Here is a 21,262-nt window from a genome sequence, read left to right as displayed (position 1 = left end):
TCACACCATCCATTCACACAATCACCGCAGGCTTCATCACAGTCTGGTCCATACATGTCAGCCTCGCAGCCTGTTTGATACACAGAAAGGGGAAAATGATTATAACAATGATGATGAAGAAGTTGTGAGAGAAGGGGAAACATAGGTGGTGAGGGAAAAGTAGAGAGAGAGACAGAGCAGTAGAAGGATATGAAGGATATGAAGGTTACGAAGGAGGAACTTACTTCGTACAAACAGGTAAAACAACGGATGCCAATTTCTCAGCTTTCTACGGGGTCGGAACACTTCGTAGACACCTTCGCTGGTGTCCTTCTGTACATTTTGGAGTTCACAACTGAGCCTATTATTACCGGAAAATATACACGGTGGAACCACAGGATTCGAAGCACTACCAGTGCCCTGATCCACAAAAGTAAAAGACCACTGTAGGCTGCTCATAAATGTTATCAGAGGTGGAGTCATCTTTGCTGTGAGTGTTACTGCTTCATTGGAATTAGCCGTATAGCAGTAACGTGTATTGGTGAAACCTGTGACATAGAAAGAAACACCCTGTTACGAACCATCGGTGGCGTTACCTATATGGAGGTTGTGGGAGGTGTCAATGAAAAAAAATCAAAGGTCGGTCCAAGTCGATGCAAAGTCGGACCCCGATATCAGCGTGGTCTTACACACATGAAAGTAAGAATGATAGAACAAGAAAATTGAAGAAAAGGAGAACAAAATGTTTCTCTCTGTTTGTCCTTTACGTCTACGTTTCCCAGGTTTGGAAACATAATAGGTTAACGCATAGACAACGTATTCCGATGGCTCTAACCCGAACTTCCCCCACGGGGCTGTGGGATAATCCCACTGAAACTGAATTCCTGTCAGTAATGTATCTCTGCACTTTAAGATCGCGTCAAGAGATTAAAAGAATATATACAAACACTTCAGCTGATATCCACTGGATCCCCAATTGGAATGACGTCAATGCAGGAACAGTAAATCCTTCTTACTCACAGGTGTGTTTGTGCTTTAAATTGGCCGGCTACGGGACTCAAGGGTCTTCGCCCCCCCCCCCCCATAAAACCCTCACCAGGGCTTTGAATTACATTTTAGAGTAATTGAATTCCTTTCTCTTACATGTAGTTTTGTGCTTTTAAGCTCGCTACGAGAGAACAAGAAATACCACAAAACAACCCAGCTTCGGAGGCTCCATGGACACCCACTAAGGATCTGAGATAACCTTTCCTACGGCCATTATAATCTTCTTGTTGATTAAACCTTAAAACCTGATGCATTTAAAGTATTGCTTAGCTTTCAAATTTCCATTAACCTAAAATGTATAAAAATGCATCTTTTGTCAAATATTCCTTTCTTCTGTGGAATATGACAAAATGATAAAGAAGAACAAAGACCTTTTCAGCTGTGCCTTGAAGACATGCTTCATTCTTCTGTTGCCAATGGCATGAACAAAATATCACCCAAAAAATATTTAAAACAAAACTAATATCTTTACCATACAAAATGCTATGAAGATGTAGTTGTCGCCTGTCCCTACAGACATGTTGTTGTAAGCAATAACCTCCAGCCACAAGAAAATCTTTTTAAAAGCATTGTAGAGAATTTGAATTCACCTTTCTCGTGTGTATGTCTGTACGTTAAACTCGCTGCGAGAGAGCAAACAATATCTAAAAACACTACAGCTTCCGGGGAATTTGCCCACTAGACCCTGACCAGTGCTCTGTGATACACTCCATAGAGTTTTTGATCAGCTTCCGGAACTTTGCACCACCACCTGTGCTTCCAGCCAATGACACTGTAGTGTGCAATTGTATAATTTGACAAACAAGATGCTGCTTTTGTTTCACTGAAGTCTGAACAAATCTTTCTCATTAACTGCTAATTCGTTAAGCTCCAGCAGGGTGTGCGTTAATTGGCTCAATTGTAACCCTATTTCGAATATGCTAGTTAGCTTAGCTGACATTTCTGGAAAATATCGACAACACTCTGAACACTTTTTCCACTGAACGTAAACACCATATGTATCTTCTTAAAACGGTTCATTTTAAACTGTTTTCTATCTGTTCAAGCTTTATACGTACGCGTTTCAGCATTCTACATGCTTTGGCTAGAACCAGAAAAAAAGGGGATTGGAGAGAAGACGGAGGGGGAGGGGAGGGAGAAATCATATCGTGGAAGTACCATTTTGTGAAACTTGATATGGGTATCACGAGCCTGATGCAATCACCTTTCGGATTATTGAATGTGTGCAACTCACTCTCGTGATTAAGCCTGACGAGAGGGGTTGTTAATGGGATGGGGCTCTAACCCGGGGTCAATTAGTAGTTCCGGGGAAATAACGGATAAGGGTGGGGAGGGGGCGGTTGTGGTGACATAGTTGTCCCCAAAACGAGACCCTCCTGTCGTCGCCACTTCTCGTGACGTGCGTATAGACCACATTTCTCCTGGTCAGGAACCGAGTCCTCCAACAGTTTAACGCATGCACATATTATAATATTAGCCATAGGCCTATGTGCTTATATACAAATAGGACAGTTGTTGGCAAACGCAGACCAATAGACTTTCTAAAAGTGTCCACGTTACGATGGCTCGGTTGATTCGGGTCAGTCGCGTTCCGCAGTGGTGTTACCCGGATTTATATTATGAAGAGACTCAAAACTTACCACTGTTCTCTGTTGCGATTGCAGGAATCGTGACGGTGTTACCTTCTCCGTTAGGGTCAAAACGAAAAGAGTATACACCAAAGCGTCTACCTCTTCCGCTCGACTGTAATGGGGCTGAAAATCCGCCAACCGTCCCTGAAAAACCTCCAGGGGTCGGGAAAGCAACATTCTGAGGCAAGTTGGGTGCATTGTAACGTCCCGTGTTTACGTATCGTTCGAACGTTAAATCAGCAGAGACCGTAGATACTCCTACTACGTCAATTGGTGGACCACTTCGACGCAAGGCGAGCGGCATCCTCACGAAAACGCACGCGTCTATTGGAGCGACACATTCTATGAACGAAATTACAAAAAAAAAGGCAGATGACATTATTCGTGTCAGTAACATATTCATCTCTTCTGTTTGCCCACAAATCTAGACAAGTCATAAGTTTAGACTTCAGACTTTTACTGACGTCAAAACAGGATAATAAGCTCTTAAATCGTAGCCATGCAGTGCTGTCGTGAGTGTTTAGCTGACAAAACGTTGATCATGGCAACTGTGAAAATCATATAGTTTGGACGTCACCAAATAATCCCCGTATGTTTACGTGAGGTAAATTAGACAATTAAGGTTCTTGAAAGGAGCCGAGGTGAAGTGCGGCTCTGCGGACGGAGGAAAAGACTGGTAGTTTGGCTATATTACGAACACTTTTGTTTTGGAATATGAAGAACCAGCTTCAGGATCTGGAAACTAAGTCATTATTGCCTACTTAAGAAAGAGTTGACCTCTTACACTATTCTTTAATGACCCCCAAAACCCAAATTTGTATAAGGATTACACGCATGCCTCTTAATTCTCTAAATTCGTTATTAGGGCAAGACTGCTGTTCATCACTAATAATCACAAAATTAATCAAATGATATACAATCAAGTGATTTCAAACAAATGATACCAATCAAATAATATCAATCAAGTGATTCAATCAACGATATAATCAACTGATATCAATCAAATTATGCAATCAAATGATATTAATCAAATGGTATCAATCAAATGATATTAATCAAACTGACATCATTCAACTGATTTGGAATCAAATGATTTTAATCAACTGATATCAAGCAATTGATATTAATCAAACTGATATCAATCAAGTTATTTTAATCAAGTGGTTTTAATCAAATGATATCAAACAAGTGATATCAATCAAATGATATACAATCAAACTGATATAAATCAAGTGATTTCAATCAATTGATTTAATTAAATGATTTCAATCAAATGATATCAATCAAGTGATATCAATCAAATGATATCAATCAAGTGATATTAATCACCTCATATACAATCAAGTGATTTCAATCAAATGAGTGGAGGGGAGAGGATGGTTAGGGATATAATTGGAAAAGCATTTACATAGTGGGAAGGCAGTAATACACGTATGCCAAGGTTGTCTACACGCTAACAGTTTTGGTTTGTTACAATTAACAACAAACATTTCTGCAAAACTATTAGTATAACATACAACTGAAGTCGATTGGGATATCTACTTCAATTGTATATACAAACCCGCAGTACTTGTTCGGTAGTATGAACATAACTAGCAGAATCGTCATTGTCATTGTCATCGTCATTGTCATCGTCATTGTCATCGTCATTGTCATGAGAGTATACGTCGAGGAGGAGTAGACGGGTCTAATTAGCAAGAGTACTTAATATTACAATAGTACTTATACTATATATATATATATATATATATATATATATATATATATATATATATATATATATAGATGTCTAAAATGCCCGGGTACGATTACGAATTCGATTCGATGCGTACACGCACATGTAAGGGAGCTATAGTGTGACCTCACCGTTCACACTCATGGTAGTACATACAAATACGAATGAACAGCATGAATACGAAAAACAGTTTCCTTGCATGAATTATATAAATAACCGAAATAACAACCTAAACAATTCACTCCCTATAATGAAAATAAAACCTGGAGCCTTACCTGCACAAGTCCCGGAATTTGAACTATAAATGCATTCATCTGCCAATGAGTTCTCACACTGACACGTATCATCTGTACCCCGCACGCAAACTCCGCAGTCGGCGGTACAGGTAGTACACTGGGCTGTATAAGGAAAAGAAGGTATAGAAAATACATCTTATGTGTGCGAAAAGTCTTAACTTAACGGTTTCTCTCCCCCATCCACTTTTTTTTGGGGGGGGCGGGGGTATGGAGAGGGAGGGGAGATGGCTTCGATCATTCGATATATGTCATTTATAAAACTGGATTAAGGATTTGAAAAATTAGGAACGTCACTAACTTTCTTTTTCACTAACTTTGTTTTTACTCATGATTAAGAACCTAATCAGTGGGACAGTAGGATCGAAAAGAGTTTCATTTTTTTTTTCTTTTGGTTTGATTTATTACACTTCTTTTTCCTTCTGCTGACTAAATAAGCATTTTGGACGATTGTTTCAATGTTTCTCTCTCTCTCTTTAAATTTAGGAGGCTACTTTCTGCATTTTGCTTGAAGTTCTTCGTGTTGGCTGCAAGAAACATTAATTACTATAAATACACCCAATATTCATGCTAGAAACATGCACGCTTATACTTTGTTGAACAATACTTTGTAGCTTTTAGTTGAAATTAGAATTAATTTACTGCAGCCAGAACGTTGAGTGAAAAATTAATTGGGGCAAAACCTGCAGGAATTGCTTCTAGCCTGAACTGAAGTGAAAATCATTATGTAGATTGCCGATGTCATACACCAGAAACGATATGCCGGCACACCTGTACCGAACACCCACCCGTTGGACATATATCACATATTTCATGAATTTAAGATGTATCTCTATAAACACACACACACTGAGAGCTTATTTTGAACATTCTTTAAATGTGATAAATTAGAAGGAGAAATAAAAAAAAAAGGGAAAAGAACGCTTTAAAAGATCAGATCTTATTTCCTCTAAAAATGTATATTCCATTTTCTAGTCAAACGGAGAATACATGTGGTAGACATAAGTAAACTTAAAAAGATCAGAGTGGCATGCAGCTATTTGGGGAAAGGCTATCCAACTAGCAGCAAAATCAGCAAAATCAATGTTCGTCTATTTTGTCCATGTGACATATCTCGGTGAAGCAAATCCATTTAGACGACTATACCACCCGATTCACACCGAGATTACACTCATAATAACACATGTAACCGATTTGTTAGAACGATCCATATTAACTGTGTTACGTACAAAACTTTAAGATTTTAAATCAGGTGACTAATATAGTCAAGTTTTGGTTGTTAACAAAATCGCTGGAAACTTTGTTCTGATTACGTAAGCAAGTAAAGTAGGTCAAACCAATCAGCTCAATTGTTTCTCTGATTAGAGATAATTGAACAGTTAGTATTATGTAAATTATATTTTAGGATAGCATCTGCAGGGCCGCAAAGAGCAGAGTTGGTGTTGTCATCATATAGGCAATTGAGCGCGGGAAATGTTTGTTGTTTTACTTTGCAATGTTCACATCAATTATCTCCGAAGAAAAGATTATATTTATACCAAAAACTTGAACTTTGATGAAATTCTACATGGAGAGAGAGAGCGTTGCCAACGACGGGCAAAGGTATCATGTTGCATAAATATATATCAAGAGCAATCAACAGCCATAACATCTTAATTAATGGGAAAGTAAAACTTTTGAAGAAAACAAACTTGGCATGGTGACTTCATTTTATCATCGAATATGATCCTATTCATTGTTTGCTTTTGATCTGTTAAATATAAAAAAAAATGACAATGAAAGCTTTGATATTTTGATAACAGGATTTTCAACTAGCGATGGTTTATCTTTCAAAATATGATAGCCTAATTATATAGGTTCAGACTGTGCGCCACGTGAATATCCCATCTTACAGCTGCTACTCCACCCCTCACCAGTGGCGGAGCGTCCATACAGTCAGGGGCGAATGCCCCGCCCCCCCCCCTCCCTTACGGACTCAAATGGACTGCTGGCGCCCTTTTCAGCTTTTTACTACTTTTACTTATTCGCGATTATTGACTTTTTTATTGCGCTCTCATCTACCTATTGACATTTGTCACATTTTGTTGGTGTAATTTTCAGACAAAATGGCGATGACACCTATTTATTCTTTGTTTATCTGCAAATTAGCAAGGCCCGGAAAGGGTCATTTCCTGCGATCTAGGGAGTATCTTATCTCAAAAATTTTTTGAACGCTCCGCGCCAACCTGTGGTGGCGCTCCGCTTAGAAAGTGTCGAAAGCGCCCCTACAGACCATTCTCGCCCCCTCTGACCAATACCCCTAGCGGAAATGAACTACTGCGAGTGATGGTTACAAGGAACGGCTGTAGATTGGAGAACTTGACAAAATTCTCACGGGGCGTAAGTTTAATATCAGCTCTACAATTACTAACGTTACCTCTCGTTTCTCATTTTGCTTTGACTTCTGTTTTTACTCCCCTCCCCCCTCCACCCCCTCGCCCAACCCCACCCCAAACCCCACCCCCATCAGAAAATGCCTATTGTTTTAAATAGAGACAATCATAAGGAAATGAGGCACGTGCGACTCGTTGATGTTGTAAACTTGATAAAGTCTTCAATCTTTACGAATACGATTTTCTTAGCTGAGGGAAGTCGTTCTTAACAGTATCGTCATCCTGATCACACGATAGATTTTAAGGATGGTGGTTTAGTTTGTGTCTCTTTGCTACGGCTTAACGTGTAATTATTCATGCAGTGTATACTTACTACAGTCTGTGTTCTGGCATGCTGTGTCACAAACTACAAGTCCATTGATCAAAGTGAAAGGATTGCTAGTGGTGCCACTGAGTAAAGTATTCCCATTGCCAAGTGGATCACCGACTGAAAGACTGGTTTTCGGATAGCTTGAGATAAACCATGAACTCGGGTCATTTAGTATTGTCTGAAGAACGTAAACATGTGCACCACTATCAGTTCCCGTAGAAATGCCCAGAGAAACTCTCTCCAAACTACCGACCGCCACAGTAACCGAATTAGATGTTCCGTCCCAAGAAGCATATAAGTAAACCTGGTTTCCACGTAAAACAAACAAGTCGAACCCTGCGAAAATGATTATAGAAACAAAAATTGGAGAGTGTGATTCGAAACCGTGATGAAAATAAAGTATCACAGTTAATGTATGTCGCTCTAACAATGGAATGGCAAGGCAAATGCCCAATAATAGAATATTTTCCTGTGTTTTTCTGGATTATCGACCGATAAGCGTGGAATATCTACCGATTGAGTTTCCATGTTTATCGCTATGTAATCCAAGTTTATCGTGTTTGCTGTTTCCATTTGTTTTAGAGCAATACCGGTTATTCAGGAGTTTGTTATCATTGAAAATCCTACATATTTGGTCAATAATCTAGGGAATCAAAACCGAGCATTCCGGCTTGCCGTAGAATTGTTTGGTATCGTTTTACCCATAAGCTGGGCTGATTTGTCTCGACCATTTCTTTGCGAGGCTTTGATACAGTCATGCCAAAAACCTCAACGTTACACATGTTCCTTTTTAAATATCAAAGTAGCATCATTTTCTGTTCATATCTTATAACATTAACATTGAATAAATCATGTTTCCTTCCAAAGCATAGCCTATTATCGACTCTTAAATCTCATCGAGTGAATTAGCTGTCATAAACATGAGAATTTACCCCTGCAGGGGATATTGTGGCGAATCAATGTATATTCCATGATGGACACTGTGATAGTTACTAAATGCAACGTTATGCAGTTTGTGGGCCAGAATCTCCAAATCTGTCAGTTCTTCAAACAAACAAAAATCTAATTGACCCGGAACAAAACAAAAACTGTGAATGACATAACAAAAATCCTTTTCTTACTCTGATGAAACAAGAAGTAATTAAGATATATAAATGCTATGCAACGATAGTGGATTGAACGATGTACATAAAATACACACCGTCTGGGTCATTGTTTGTGCAACAATCAATGGAAGTTGTACTCCCTACCAAAGTGCCCATGAAGGCGAATGCTGGAGTTATAGTTGACAAATCTGCCAAACCAATAGTCCAAACTTGCGTGTTACTGACCACGATGATGATACTGAAAAAACACACAGTAAAGTAAAGAGAAGAAACATGAGAAGAAATATTCAATTTAACAGATGTGTCTGAAATAGGACACTTCAGAGTCGATCATACGATTGAATCAAATCGTTATATAATTTAATTTATCACATGTAGATAAAGTTTTTGTTTTGAGTATTTGTATGAACACTACAAATCGCATCTGGGGAGCACCTGTGCGGAACGATTTTTGGGGGTAGGGTACGTAACCCCCCCCCCCCCGGCCACCCTTGGCGACGCCACTGGTGACGCACCGGGACACCCTAATCAGGAACATTAACTGTCACCATGAAAACCGTTGTCATGGCAATCGAGATAGGTATGATACGCTCCAACCGACTGGAATAATATCATCCCAATGGGAGGGATGAGATAATACATTGGGAGACCGCTAATACGCGTATGACCAATCCCAGTTTATAGCTCCATGGTCCAATTACGTGCACCAAGTCCAGGACAAATTCTGCAGTTTTAGATTATCCCCCAGTTGACGGCCCACTTCACCAAAATGAGCAGTTTTGATAATGTATCCTATCTTCTACCTATGCTTACTTTTGTTCCAAGAGGCATTTTAATAACACCTTGCTTGATATGGTTGTTACAGTTCGGATATTAATGAAGTCCCTGTCCGTGAACACCGAAATGATATTCGCATTTCCATTCACTTCACGGTAAGAAACTGAGACGAGATTGCAGCAACAAGTAAGTGAGTCGATTACTATACCTACACACGAAGAAGAAAAAAAGACAGTTGTCAGTCTGTTTTGTTTCGATGATATATCTTTCAAATATGAAATGAAAATGTTCTTAACCAGTACACTCGGTTGATCATGTAAGGAGTCAAACTGAATTAGGACGATTGAGAGAGAGAAAGAGAGAGATGGGGGGGGGGGGGGGGGGGGTGGAGAGAGAGAAGAGGAGAGAGGAAGGTAGAGAGATTGCAGTGCCTTGAAATGTGCTTAGATGAACCATATATAGATACCTCCATGGATGAACACACCGTCTCAAAACATCCAACATAAACATTTAGACAGACAATGCGCTTCAAACTATTAGTAATGAATTCCTCAAAACGTCTGACTGGCTAAAATCCAATAAATTGTCGCTTAATAAAACATATTTTATGATTACACAAACGTCTCAGTAATACTTGATGGAGTGCGTATTAACGCATCCGATTATGCTACATTTTGAGGATTGGATATTGATTCAAAACTTATAAACTGAAAAAAAAACAAGTTTCTATCATCAGCAAAATGGTTGCAAGTATTACAAATAATAGAATGAAACTATTTTTACGTAAACTCACTTTTACTGACAATTCATTATGCACTTGTATTGCCTCATTTAGGCTACAGCATCCTTGTTTGGTGGCAATGCCCACATGTCAACACTTGATAGCTTATACAAGATGCAGAAAATGACAGAATTATTTGCAATGTTTTATATACTTCATATTTTGCGGCCCTTTTCAAAAATGTAAACTTTTCGCTTACACTCAATGAGCTCTATAAATATCAATAAGGAATTTTTCTCTCTAAGTTTCAGAATGGGTTACCCACAGATGTCTTTCACACTTTTTTCAATAACACTAGATTTCATGCGTACATCACTCGTTCATCTATGTCCGAGACGTATTACACGTATTGTTGTCAGGTTAGATGTTCTGGTGTTGCCCTTTGGAATTCTTAAAGTGACCACATTAGAAATAGTCAATCAATGTCATCTTAAATCGTATATTATTATTTATATCTTATAAAAATAAATAATATCTACCCAGCGAATAACGAAACATTTCCCTATATAGTTCTGTCTGATTTTTAGCATTGTTTGCCTTTCCCAAGTTCTGATAAACCCCTATGTGCTTTCCTATGTGTTTTCGTTTTTCTCTAGTTAACTTTTAACAGTTTTTGTTGTACTTTGTAAGGTACCAGACTTGTAAAATTCTTTTATTTCTGGTCCCGCTACCGCAATGTTTTATACCTATGTACTAACAATGGGAATTTAATGACTGAAATAAACGAAACGAAAACATTCGTCATCCATCATAAAGTCGACGTCGATGGAGCTCTCAATGTCTCACAAATTGACCTAGTAATATCTAAATACAGACAACAAGGAGGGTTAAAAAAAAAACTGGAGAAAATCAACGTTGTTCTTCGGGAAATTGTATAAACCGATTCTTCCATTTCGCTAACGTCAGGATTCACTCTACAACCCTTTTAAAGGTATATATTATTTGAAAGTTATGTTGTCTTTGTCCTGTGCAAATGTTTCTGGTATTAACCCACCCATATATACATACATGTATTACAATGGGGAAGAAATATTGTACCATGTCGACATTTTGTTGTTGTTGTTGTTGTTGTTGTTGTGCAATAAATGTAATAAAGTCACCGACGTCACAAGCTGAACGACATTCAGGCAACAAAACCAAGCTGAGAATGTCGGCGTCACCAAATCACAGCATGTGTCAAATACTGAGAAGCAGATCACACTGTGCAATGAAAATATATCAGGGTTTCTTATTTTTCATTTGCTCATTATTCTTTAACGTCCCCGATTCCGCTCCTGAAAATGTCTGTGACGTGGTGCCTTTTGTTGACATGCTAGGCCAGTACAATTGAGGTCATATAATGCACGTTGCCATGACTTTCAATGGAAGTAAACTGCACTGTAAAAACACCTGGGTCATTTTGTGTGACCCATCTGCTGAGTCAGCCATACTGTACCCAGAAATGGGTCGTATTGGTTGAGTTATTACGCAAGATTGTTTGAAATTGTGAAATAGCTCGATGAAAGTTGACTTTTTGCACTGGGTCATTCTCAAAGACTTTTCTCATTGGATAAGTTATGTCATGTGACCACTATCAGCGTTTTTGCATGACGCCTTTCGTAGACAACAGCTGAACACCGTCACACAAATCTACAAACCATAAATTCAGGACCAAGAAGGCAGTCTTAGTTGAATCAAAAACTTTGATGGGCTCTGAAAATGGACACGTTTGTTAGTTCCATCCTTGATGACTGGGGTTTGCCAATGTAAATACCAATATTCAAAGGTAAATATACGCCAAAGTATGCTGACTAGTTCAGGCCACAGGCGCTCGCAACGTTAATTAGTTAAATACTATATTATAGTATACCATTGTAGATATAATGATAGGCTAGGCCTTAGTAACATGTTATTAGTGCTGCGAGCGCCGTGGTTCAGACAAGCCCATAATTACCCTGATACAGTGATAGTGATACTGATAGTGATACATAGATAGCTGTAATGTTAGACCTAACGTTTGGTCTTTGATAAAGCATAGGCCTAACCTCACTACGTAAGTTTAACCATGGAGCTATAATCTGTTTATAGCTCCATGGTTTAACTAAATATAACGTTAGAGGCTAAGACTAGTATAATGTTACTTGTTAATAGCTATCTTGCTGAACAGAGAGTTAACAGTGTGCTATTAAATGTAGTAAAACAGTAGTATAATCAGACTTTTTAGTGGGGGTGGGGGAGAGCTGAAGGGTAGCAAGGAGTCTGTGCAAGGGGAGGGGGACAAGATATGGGGAAGGGGTGTAAGGGGAGGGATAAAATTCTTGTATTTAAGGGGTGGACAAGATGTAAAATTGTTCATCATTCATTTCTATCTTAATTTACTTACTAATTTACTTGTATGTCAATTTGGGGGGGGGGGGGGATGGGGGTGACCAATTGGGGGCTTTTCCCATACTGGTTATGCCACTGCAGTAAAATATGATATACTCCAACAAAGTCTTTGCCAAGACTATAGTTGGTGTAATTGAACAATTGAAGTTAACTATATATGTCCTATTTTTATCTGTGGACTATAGGTAGCATGGTACCCAAAAGCCCATGGGAAACATCCTGCTACAGGCTATGCTACAGACTATTTTGAGGAAAGATTGCCCGAAAACGATCCCATGCCTTTAAGAAACAAGAAGCAACACCGAAAGAAGTAAAGAAGCCTACACCTGTAAAGTTCAACATAAAAACAGATCCAAAAGGTACTAATACCATTATCTTGAACAGTCTACATACAATATACTCAGTAAGGGATATGGGTCAATTTCTTTTAACTGTGTAGGCTAAGTAACTGATATTCCTACACCCTCAGTCATTCCTACTGGTATGTAATTAAATCACATAAAATGTCATGATGATTTTTCACTTATAACAGTCAGGTGCGAAGTTAAGTTGCTTGAACCTTAAACTTAGTATGTAGGTAGCCCTTTGTGAGTAGATGATCCCTCTATTTTTTCATGGAGGTCCAAGATCATTTGAGGTCAACAGAATCTTAAATCTGCTATGGTAATGATTCAAGTGAAAAGATTTGCTAATGATTTAAATTAGTGACAACAGAATTAAGTGTGCATTGAAAGCAGCAATTTATTTTCTTTCTTCCAAAGGTTGGGACCAATCTTCCTCAATTCATGGAAGATGAGCTTAAGCAAGATAGAACTCGAAAGCAGCCATTCGTCCTTGCATTTGGTGATAGAAGGTATCCGACTCAGTCATTTGTGATCATCAAAGGGGTTGCTCTGCCAGCAACAGATTTGATTGCAGCTTTTGATATTTCTTTCAAATCATTGTACTTGTTTGACATAGCCTACCCCTGCCAGTGTCAGACAACCTGGGAATTTATACACAAATTCCTCATTAAGGTTAGTGAATGGAAAGGAAAAGTTTCGACATCCCCTTCAGTAAGAAGCCTACATGCTTTATTAAGTAGTCAGTAAGAGAAAAAAGGTATGTAAACAACTTTGTCAAAAGTAGTGTTTAATGTGATTTATTTGGTTTTTTTGTACATTGTAACCTTTTATCGTATAATTTTCTCAAAACACATATAAGGGATATGAACATATCTCCTGTAAACCTTGGGCAGTGCAACATTAGGTTAACACTTAGTTCATGGTCATTAACATGATGGGATGATTACATGAGGTTTTTAATTTACATAATGTGACAAAGTTGTTTGCTATTTATGTTTGCATGTTATATTACCTTGAACAAGGTTTAAGTTTCATTGGTATTTGTTATTGTTAAGTTTAGAGGGACTAAAGAAGCATAACTGCCTCACAAACAGTGGTGCGAAACTAGTGTTCCACCATACATCATACATGCACAACTAGCCAAAAGCATGACTGATGTACATTTTTTGCCTGAGCAACTGAAAATTTAATACATATTGTAACATATTGGTGGTGCAAAAATATTTATTCACAGTGTTTCCATTTATTGATGACTTTTCAGTGATTATAAGTCTGGTACTGTATATAAACAGCTTTTCCTCATTCAAATCTGATGCTGTTTTGGTACAAGAACTACTGAGGAAATTATCACTTTTGGGATATGCTTGCAAGAATTTATTAATTGGCAGCTGGCCATAGGGTTTGTCTTGCCCCACCAACCCACTGCAAAATATGTTTGATATTGTCTTTGACTTTTGACCATGACAAAGCCCCCACCAAACATTGAGCTTTCCAAAATATTTGATTTCTTACAGCCACCATTGATGTACTACATGTCTTCTCTGTATACCTAACATTTTATACAATTGATTACTATGAAATGTTGTTTATTTATATTCTTTAAAAACAATTAGAAATGCTAGCTAATAATCAAATTACTACAGTGACTAAGGATACAAGTAGAGAGTGAGTGCATGCTCCAGTCTTGATTAACTTAATATTACAAACACTGCAGCAAACCTAGCTGTGAGATCAACAATTAAAGTCTTTCAAGTAGTACAGAACATATTCCTCAGTGAACTAAAGTTTGTGCACATGAATAAATGATCAGTTGTTTTAGTTAAGTATGTCAGGATTTTAAGGAACATTGCTTAGTTTCCAATGATTCTCAATTGGTACATTAGCCTTAGCCTATGTTCTTGTGTTCATTATTTGTTTAGTTTTATGGGTATCACATTACTCTGATTTTTACTGTTACTATGATGTTCTAGTTGGAATAAAACAAAATGAATATCGATAATTATATGTGAAATAGAAGAAATTGCATGCTTTATTGTAACACCACTTTGTGATTTGAATAAATTAATTTATCATTAGGAATCAAAGTCTTATGTCATTTCTTTCATAGACTTCCTGCAAATGTAAATTCAGCTTTGACCCATTTACGTGGTCAATTTTTTTGACCCAATCTGCTGGGCTGGTGGAGATTGCACTAACCACTGGGTCAAAAGCTGGGTCAAAGTAGCATATGGGTCAAAGTAGCGTATGGGTCAAAATAACCCAGTTTTAGGTCAGATGTCAAATGACACAGATCCTTGGTCAAATTGACCCAAACCTGGGCTGGTGGAGATTCCACTAAGTTGCTGGGTCAAATTTGGGTCAAAAAATGACCCAAGTGTTTTTACAGTGTGTTGCAACCTGTTACTATGTGGAGGCATCAACTGTACACTGGTGCTGGTTTCAAGCAAGTGAGTTTGTTGAGAACTTTAGTGAGGACGAAAACTCGATTGCTTTATCTCGGTAAAAATAAATGGTTGTCTATAAAAATAAAAAAAATGAAAAAGGAATAAACCAACCAAAATCTGTTTAAATTAGCCCAGTCTATGGTGCCACATTTAACTTTAAATCTGTTGTCTTCTTCATCAAATTTTTGTCCTTCGTTCTTAAGTTTCTATTTAAGACTATTCTAAGTGTTTTAATCTGACTTGTTGCTTTGATTGATGTTTATACAATATTCCTATAATTGCAAGTATCTTTGACATCTTTCCAAGAGTAAACAGAGATAACACTGAACGCATGCTCCATGTTTTGGAAACCCCTCTCACAGCTAGAAATGTTAGTAATAGTACTTTTACATACCGTTCGATAATGTCAGGACGACATCGCCGTTCTGCATCAGCACTTCGTTGCTATTGGTGTAAAAGATATTTGTTCCGTCATAACAAATCTTGCGATCGCCAACGGCGGGATCAGAAACCAGTGTAGTTTCAGTACCAAAGTCGGTTGAGGTCAAAATGGCCGCGTTTGTATCGAAGAAAACTTGTTGACCTTGGAAAGAAGAAATATAGTTGGATTCGTTTTACATTTTTTTCTCAGGTCGTGCGGAAACAGAACTTAAAAAAAGAGCACATTTGTATCAACTTATTGTGACTAGAATCTCTATCTATGGTGACTCGACGTGACTTTTCTAAAATCGGTACAAAGGACTCGAGTCTTAAAATAAAATGTTTACCTTTATCATACGAGCTAGCATAATATAATAGCATAACAACCGAGTGGTTAACGGTCACACCTGCTTATCGGAAGCATCCTTACCCGTGTATTAATTGCTTTTATTTATTTATTTGTTTTATCGCCAGTTGTGTACAATGGGAAAGGAAGTCTCCTATAAAGTCTTAAAAAGACTTAACAAGGTAGGAGACTCCCTGATATAATTCTAACTAACTGTATTGTTATGCATCTGTCCAAACGTGAAATAAAAAGAAATAAAAAAAGATGTTTTAACATACAATATCCACAATTATATTTGATGTTGAATTAACTTTTTCTGCTAAGCACATGAATTCTGACAGCAGTATCGCTGGAACGTAATCCAGTGGTTGTCACTTGGAAAAGAGGTCATTTATAGAGCACTGCGTGATTTCTATGACCCATTTAGCATATAGCTATCGTTTGTGGTAGGCCGTACGGGAAATAATTGCTGATTTAATGTCCGTATATATGAACTAAACTGATTACCGGTAGTAATTCTATTTAATACCGGCATTAATTCTCAGCCAATCACCATGTAGCTTCATATGCCGGTATTAAATAGAATTAATACCGGCATTAAATAGAATTAATACCGGCATTAAATAGAATTAATACCGGCATTAATAGACCAATCACATTAGCGAATTTTGAAGCTGTTATCATGCTCTAAGCTAGTGTTAGTCCCTCTTACTGTAGCGTAAAAGCAGTGCAGTTATTTCTGCTGTAGAAACAGGGGTAGGAGCCGGGTTAAAGTGCCCCTCTGATGTTGTGCCCCCCGCCCCCACATTTTGGAAGCTTCCTATCCCCTGTGTAGAAAGCAAAGTGCAACGTAATGACACGCATGACAGACACAGTACAATATCTGCGTGCTTTTCGTCGAGAAGCGAACATAACTTGTAGGTTATTGACAAAAGTTGACTCCCAATCCCACACAATCCGATGTTTTACCAGTTCGCAATGCTTTGAAGCGGTTTGTTAATCTTCGAAGAGCATTACGCTATGCAAGCTTGGCGGACTCCTGAATGAAGACGAGTACAATGTCGCATCAGTGTCTCTGGATGAACTAACGGGGGAAGTTTCACGCCTGGCAAAATAGCTGGAAACTTGTTAATAACATTGCATATTACACGGTAGCGCAGCTAAAGTTGCAGTGCCAACTAAACAAATATGGTATATTTAAAGCCGGTATTTATTCTATTTCATGCCGGTATTAATTCTATTTAATGCCAGTGTTAATTCTAATTAATGCCGGTGTATGAAGCTGCATGGTGATTGGCTGAGAATTAATGCCGGTATTACATGAAATTAATACCGGTAATAATTTTAATTCAGTGTATGGACATTAAATCAGCAATTATTTCCCGTATGGCCTACCATAAAGGTCACCATCACAGTGCAGCAGCGAACAGTGCATTCACAGGTGGGCTACCAAAAAGTCAGTGCATTTGCAGAGACTTAAGGTGACTCGACATACATAATTATCGGGCTTTGAAGAGACACCGACGAGTTAATTTGCGGACTCGAAGGTGCCTCGACATACACAATTAAGGGACTCGATGCAGCATCATGATGACTTACAAAGAGTTTCGGCTCTGACTCGACTAGAACTAAATTTAAAAAGCTTGAGTCGTCTCGATGCAACTCGAGATTCGACTGAGACTTGCAACTTGGCTCTAAGAAACTCGATCGCGGAACTGATCAAGAGTAACATATCACACAATACGTTGGCTAGAAAAAAAATATATATGTAGCGATTATATTTTCAAGCAACGTTTTTCTTAGTTGGGTATATTCTCTTTATTGTATATTTCATTTAAGGTATACATGCAATTTGTTGGTCATGAAATTATTGTTTTTTTCTTCGGTGGTTAAACGATTTATTCATAACAAAGAAGAGGAAACAATATACAAATGGGGAAAAGGAAAAGGAAATCTGTGCAAGAGGCCAAGGGAAGTCGACAAATTGCAATTATTTACATACTATTTAAAACGCAAACTGAACGAGTTCATAGGGTGAATCTAACACTAAATTATGACCGAAGGACAAAAAACTGTTTTGGTCAAAATGAATTGTCTCCCAAAGAATAGTTGCACGATATCTAATCGAAAAATGGAGGTAATACGGCAGTCCCAAAATAGGTGCCCAATGGTTTCTGTATCCAGTTTACAGAAACGTGCAGACACTGCTATTTATTTGTTCATTAAATACACAAGCCAATTGATAGCAAGAAGTCGATGTAGAAATTTAAATTGAAAACTAAAAAAATGAGCTTTGGTCTCATCAGAAGAGAGTACGAAAAGGGATTCTAAAAATGATGTTCCAGTTATCATCATTGAGATAAAAGAACAAGTTACCACTTATCGAAAGCTCGTGCACACGGAGGAAGAGAAACAGACCAAATTAAGAGAAATTTATAAATCACTTTTGATGAACTTTGTGTATTATGAATAGCATTTATAATGAATGACACAGTAGCCTACATATATGGAGTGCTGGCTATCAGCTGGACTTCTTCGAAGTCGGAGGAATTGCAGAAAGAATACAAAACAACGTTGTGAACTTGGGGAACCTTGACAGAAATTGATCGCAAAACTATAAGTAAACGAAATTGGAGACCCTCCATTACCTCTGAACAGATTTTTTTTATGTACTTCATTCCGGAGTGAAGAAATAGCTTATTCAAATATATTGTTGAATTATTCATTCTTATGAAATGGTTATTCCAGATAATCTAGTTTTCGATTATTCTTGGATGGAGTGACAAAAGTATAGCCTTAACCCATGCAATGCAGTCCTGTCGAATGAGAATATTCTTAATACTCACAATACCGTTTACGTTAAAGTTACATTTAAACAAAAGTTGAAATAGGCCAAAGACCTATCAATAAAGGCCTATAATCACCAAGTACAATTTAACGATAATGCTGGTTGAAGGAGGGGGGGGGGGGGTGGGGAGGGGATTTATTAAAGTAAACGAACTCAGTTTGTGTCTTACCTTTTCAGGCTAATTTTGTTATTCGATAATATAAGAAGAAAAAATCATATTTGTAAGGAAAAACGAATAAATATTTCCTACCTGAAATTCCACCGATGAAGCAGACAGCCAGAACAAGGTGTAATGTAGCCATGTTGGGCTGAGCTTCGCGCTTCGACAAATGTAGTTTGAAAGGTTTTGGGTTTGGGTTTATATGATACCAACTTCGAGGGAGGAGTTATCTATTGCATCGTATTTAAGTCAATACTTATTATTGCATTATTTGCCATTATTTGTTAGTTTCTTAACAGTTTTTTCCGTTCATGGTTAGCTTCGCCATTCCCATTCGTCAAGCTTACTGATGCACGAACATACGGTTTTGGGTTTGGGTTTATATGATACCACCTTCGAGGGAGGAGTTATCTATAGCATCGTATTTACGTCAATACTTATTATTGCATTATTTGCCATTATTTGTTAGTTTCTTAACAGTTTTTCAGTTCATGGTTAGCTTTGCCATTCCCATTCGTCAAGCTCACTGATGCACAAACATACGTTGAATACGTTGTATACGTTATATATATATATATATATATATATATATATATATTTATTTATTTATATATATATATATCTATATATATATCTATATCTATATATATATCCATATATATATATATATATATATATATTTATATATATATATATATATATATATATATATATATATATATATATAGATATATATATATATATATATATATATATATATATAAACAGTAAAATACAGTAAAATAACATTCACTGAAATTTTCTGCCCCAAACCCTTTCCGAGATAACCAATGAATCTCACTGCTCTATGACTACAATTTTAACAAAAACTGACACTTACAGATGTGTGATTACACAATTCAATTCAATTTTATGGTTTAGAAAACAGGAAAGCAGCTTGATTGACCCTTTAATTGTGGACATATTTCAGGCTTCCTGGTAGTTCTGGAATGCACTGCACTCCTCTCTTGCCTGTCTCACTGCTACTATTGCACCTTTCCATTTACCTATAGCTGAACTTTTAACTGCCAACATTTTAGAACTTCACTCCCAAATGACCATCCTCTGGTTACATCCATCACCTCCCTCTCCTAAATTCACGAAGTAAAGAAGCGTAATTCTACCGGCAAATTCATGGTTCAGTTGTGTTTTGCATCTCATCAACATGAAGACAGGTAAGTATCATTGCATATAAATACCAAACTAGTGATGTTTAGCTTTTTGTTGTTGTAACAATCAACTGTAGTGTAGGCCTACAGCATTGTTACGAACGCAGGATTCTGCATGTGGGACGCAATCTTTTAGCCAGGGACGCAAAACCTTTCAAATTGCTTCCCAAACCCCAACTACATACACTCACAACTAGGCCTATGAAAAACATAACAATGTTTTGAATGAATGTCTTTGTTCTTTCTTTAAATAAAAACCGCAGCTTCTTCTCAAAAGAACCAAAATTCCAAAATTCCTTTGCGCGTGTGATTGAATTTGTTTGAAAACAAATAAATCATAACAATCAACCGCAAGTACGTAGTTAACAACAAGTCCATTACAGAGATTTTCAAGCTAAAAATAGACTAAATTTCTTAGTGATTTGCTTGGATATTAGCCCATATCATTGTATACAAGCATTTTGGGTTGCGGGAATTCTCTGGTAGTGAAAAATAATTTCCGATTTTTCCAGAAACAGGGGATTAGCCAAGGGTATACATCATCATGTACATTGCAGCAACATAAACGAACATGCGGTATGTCCACATGCACAGTACAGCACTGCATACACGTTGTACTCCAGCTAGTTTGTCATATGTGTGTGTGCGGCCGTATGGCAAGCCGTTTTAACATTTACTTCTCTATTCTAGTTAAGTAGAATTAATTCCACTTAAGTAGAATACAATTAAGCTTAAGTGAAATTAATTGCACTTAAGTAGAATTGCATTTTACTTAAGTTTAATTGTATTCCACTTGAGCGGAATTCATATTAGCTCTAGTGGTGGGTAGGATATACCAAATGAAGACTTCTATCTATGCTTTGGCAGGTCTTAAAAGTGACAGTTTAGTGTGTAAGTCAATGGAACAATTAATTGTGGTGCGAGACCTATAGAGTCACGTTCAAGACGTACTAGTTACGTAACTATTTGCGGCCATTCCCCCATACTGCCAATGTTATCCAGCTTTCGTTGTGTATGTACGAACATCACACAAT

At 37.5% G+C, this 21,262-nt stretch overlaps 1 protein-coding gene and 1 long non-coding RNA gene across 2 annotated transcripts in view; one reads left to right on the top strand and one right to left on the bottom strand.

The window, feature by feature from the left end:
• LOC139978997 (uncharacterized) overlaps window positions 1-19,327 on the bottom strand; it is a 21,903-nt gene extending 2,576 nt beyond the window's left edge. Inside the window, exons 1-9 of the mRNA XM_071989640.1 lie at window positions 19,111-19,327; window positions 15,641-15,829; window positions 9,347-9,518; window positions 8,629-8,771; window positions 7,431-7,763; window positions 4,668-4,790; window positions 2,667-2,999; window positions 225-527; window positions 1-70 (exon numbers count right to left, since the gene is read on the bottom strand). The exon at window positions 1-70 is cut by the window's left edge and continues 59 nt beyond it. Coding sequence (XP_071845741.1) covers window positions 1-70; window positions 225-527; window positions 2,667-2,999; window positions 4,668-4,790; window positions 7,431-7,763; window positions 8,629-8,771; window positions 9,347-9,518; window positions 15,641-15,829; window positions 19,111-19,162 — 1,718 coding nt within the window. The 5' untranslated portion in view covers window positions 19,163-19,327. The remainder of the gene's footprint in view (window positions 71-224; window positions 528-2,666; window positions 3,000-4,667; window positions 4,791-7,430; window positions 7,764-8,628; window positions 8,772-9,346; window positions 9,519-15,640; window positions 15,830-19,110) is intronic.
• Window positions 11,464-15,190, top strand: LOC139979008 (uncharacterized). The gene is made up of 3 exons (XR_011797070.1): window positions 11,464-11,856; window positions 12,644-12,817; window positions 13,220-15,190. It is a non-coding gene; the product is annotated as an uncharacterized lncRNA (long non-coding RNA).
• Window positions 19,328-21,262: the final 1,935 nt, after the last annotated feature.

Source organism: Apostichopus japonicus, chromosome 2 (genome assembly GCF_037975245.1).
Source record: "Apostichopus japonicus isolate 1M-3 chromosome 2, ASM3797524v1, whole genome shotgun sequence".
In the NCBI taxonomy this organism is placed as follows: Eukaryota; Metazoa; Echinodermata; class Holothuroidea; order Aspidochirotida; family Stichopodidae; genus Apostichopus; species Apostichopus japonicus.
This window is presented reverse-complemented; position numbering and strand designations above follow the sequence as displayed.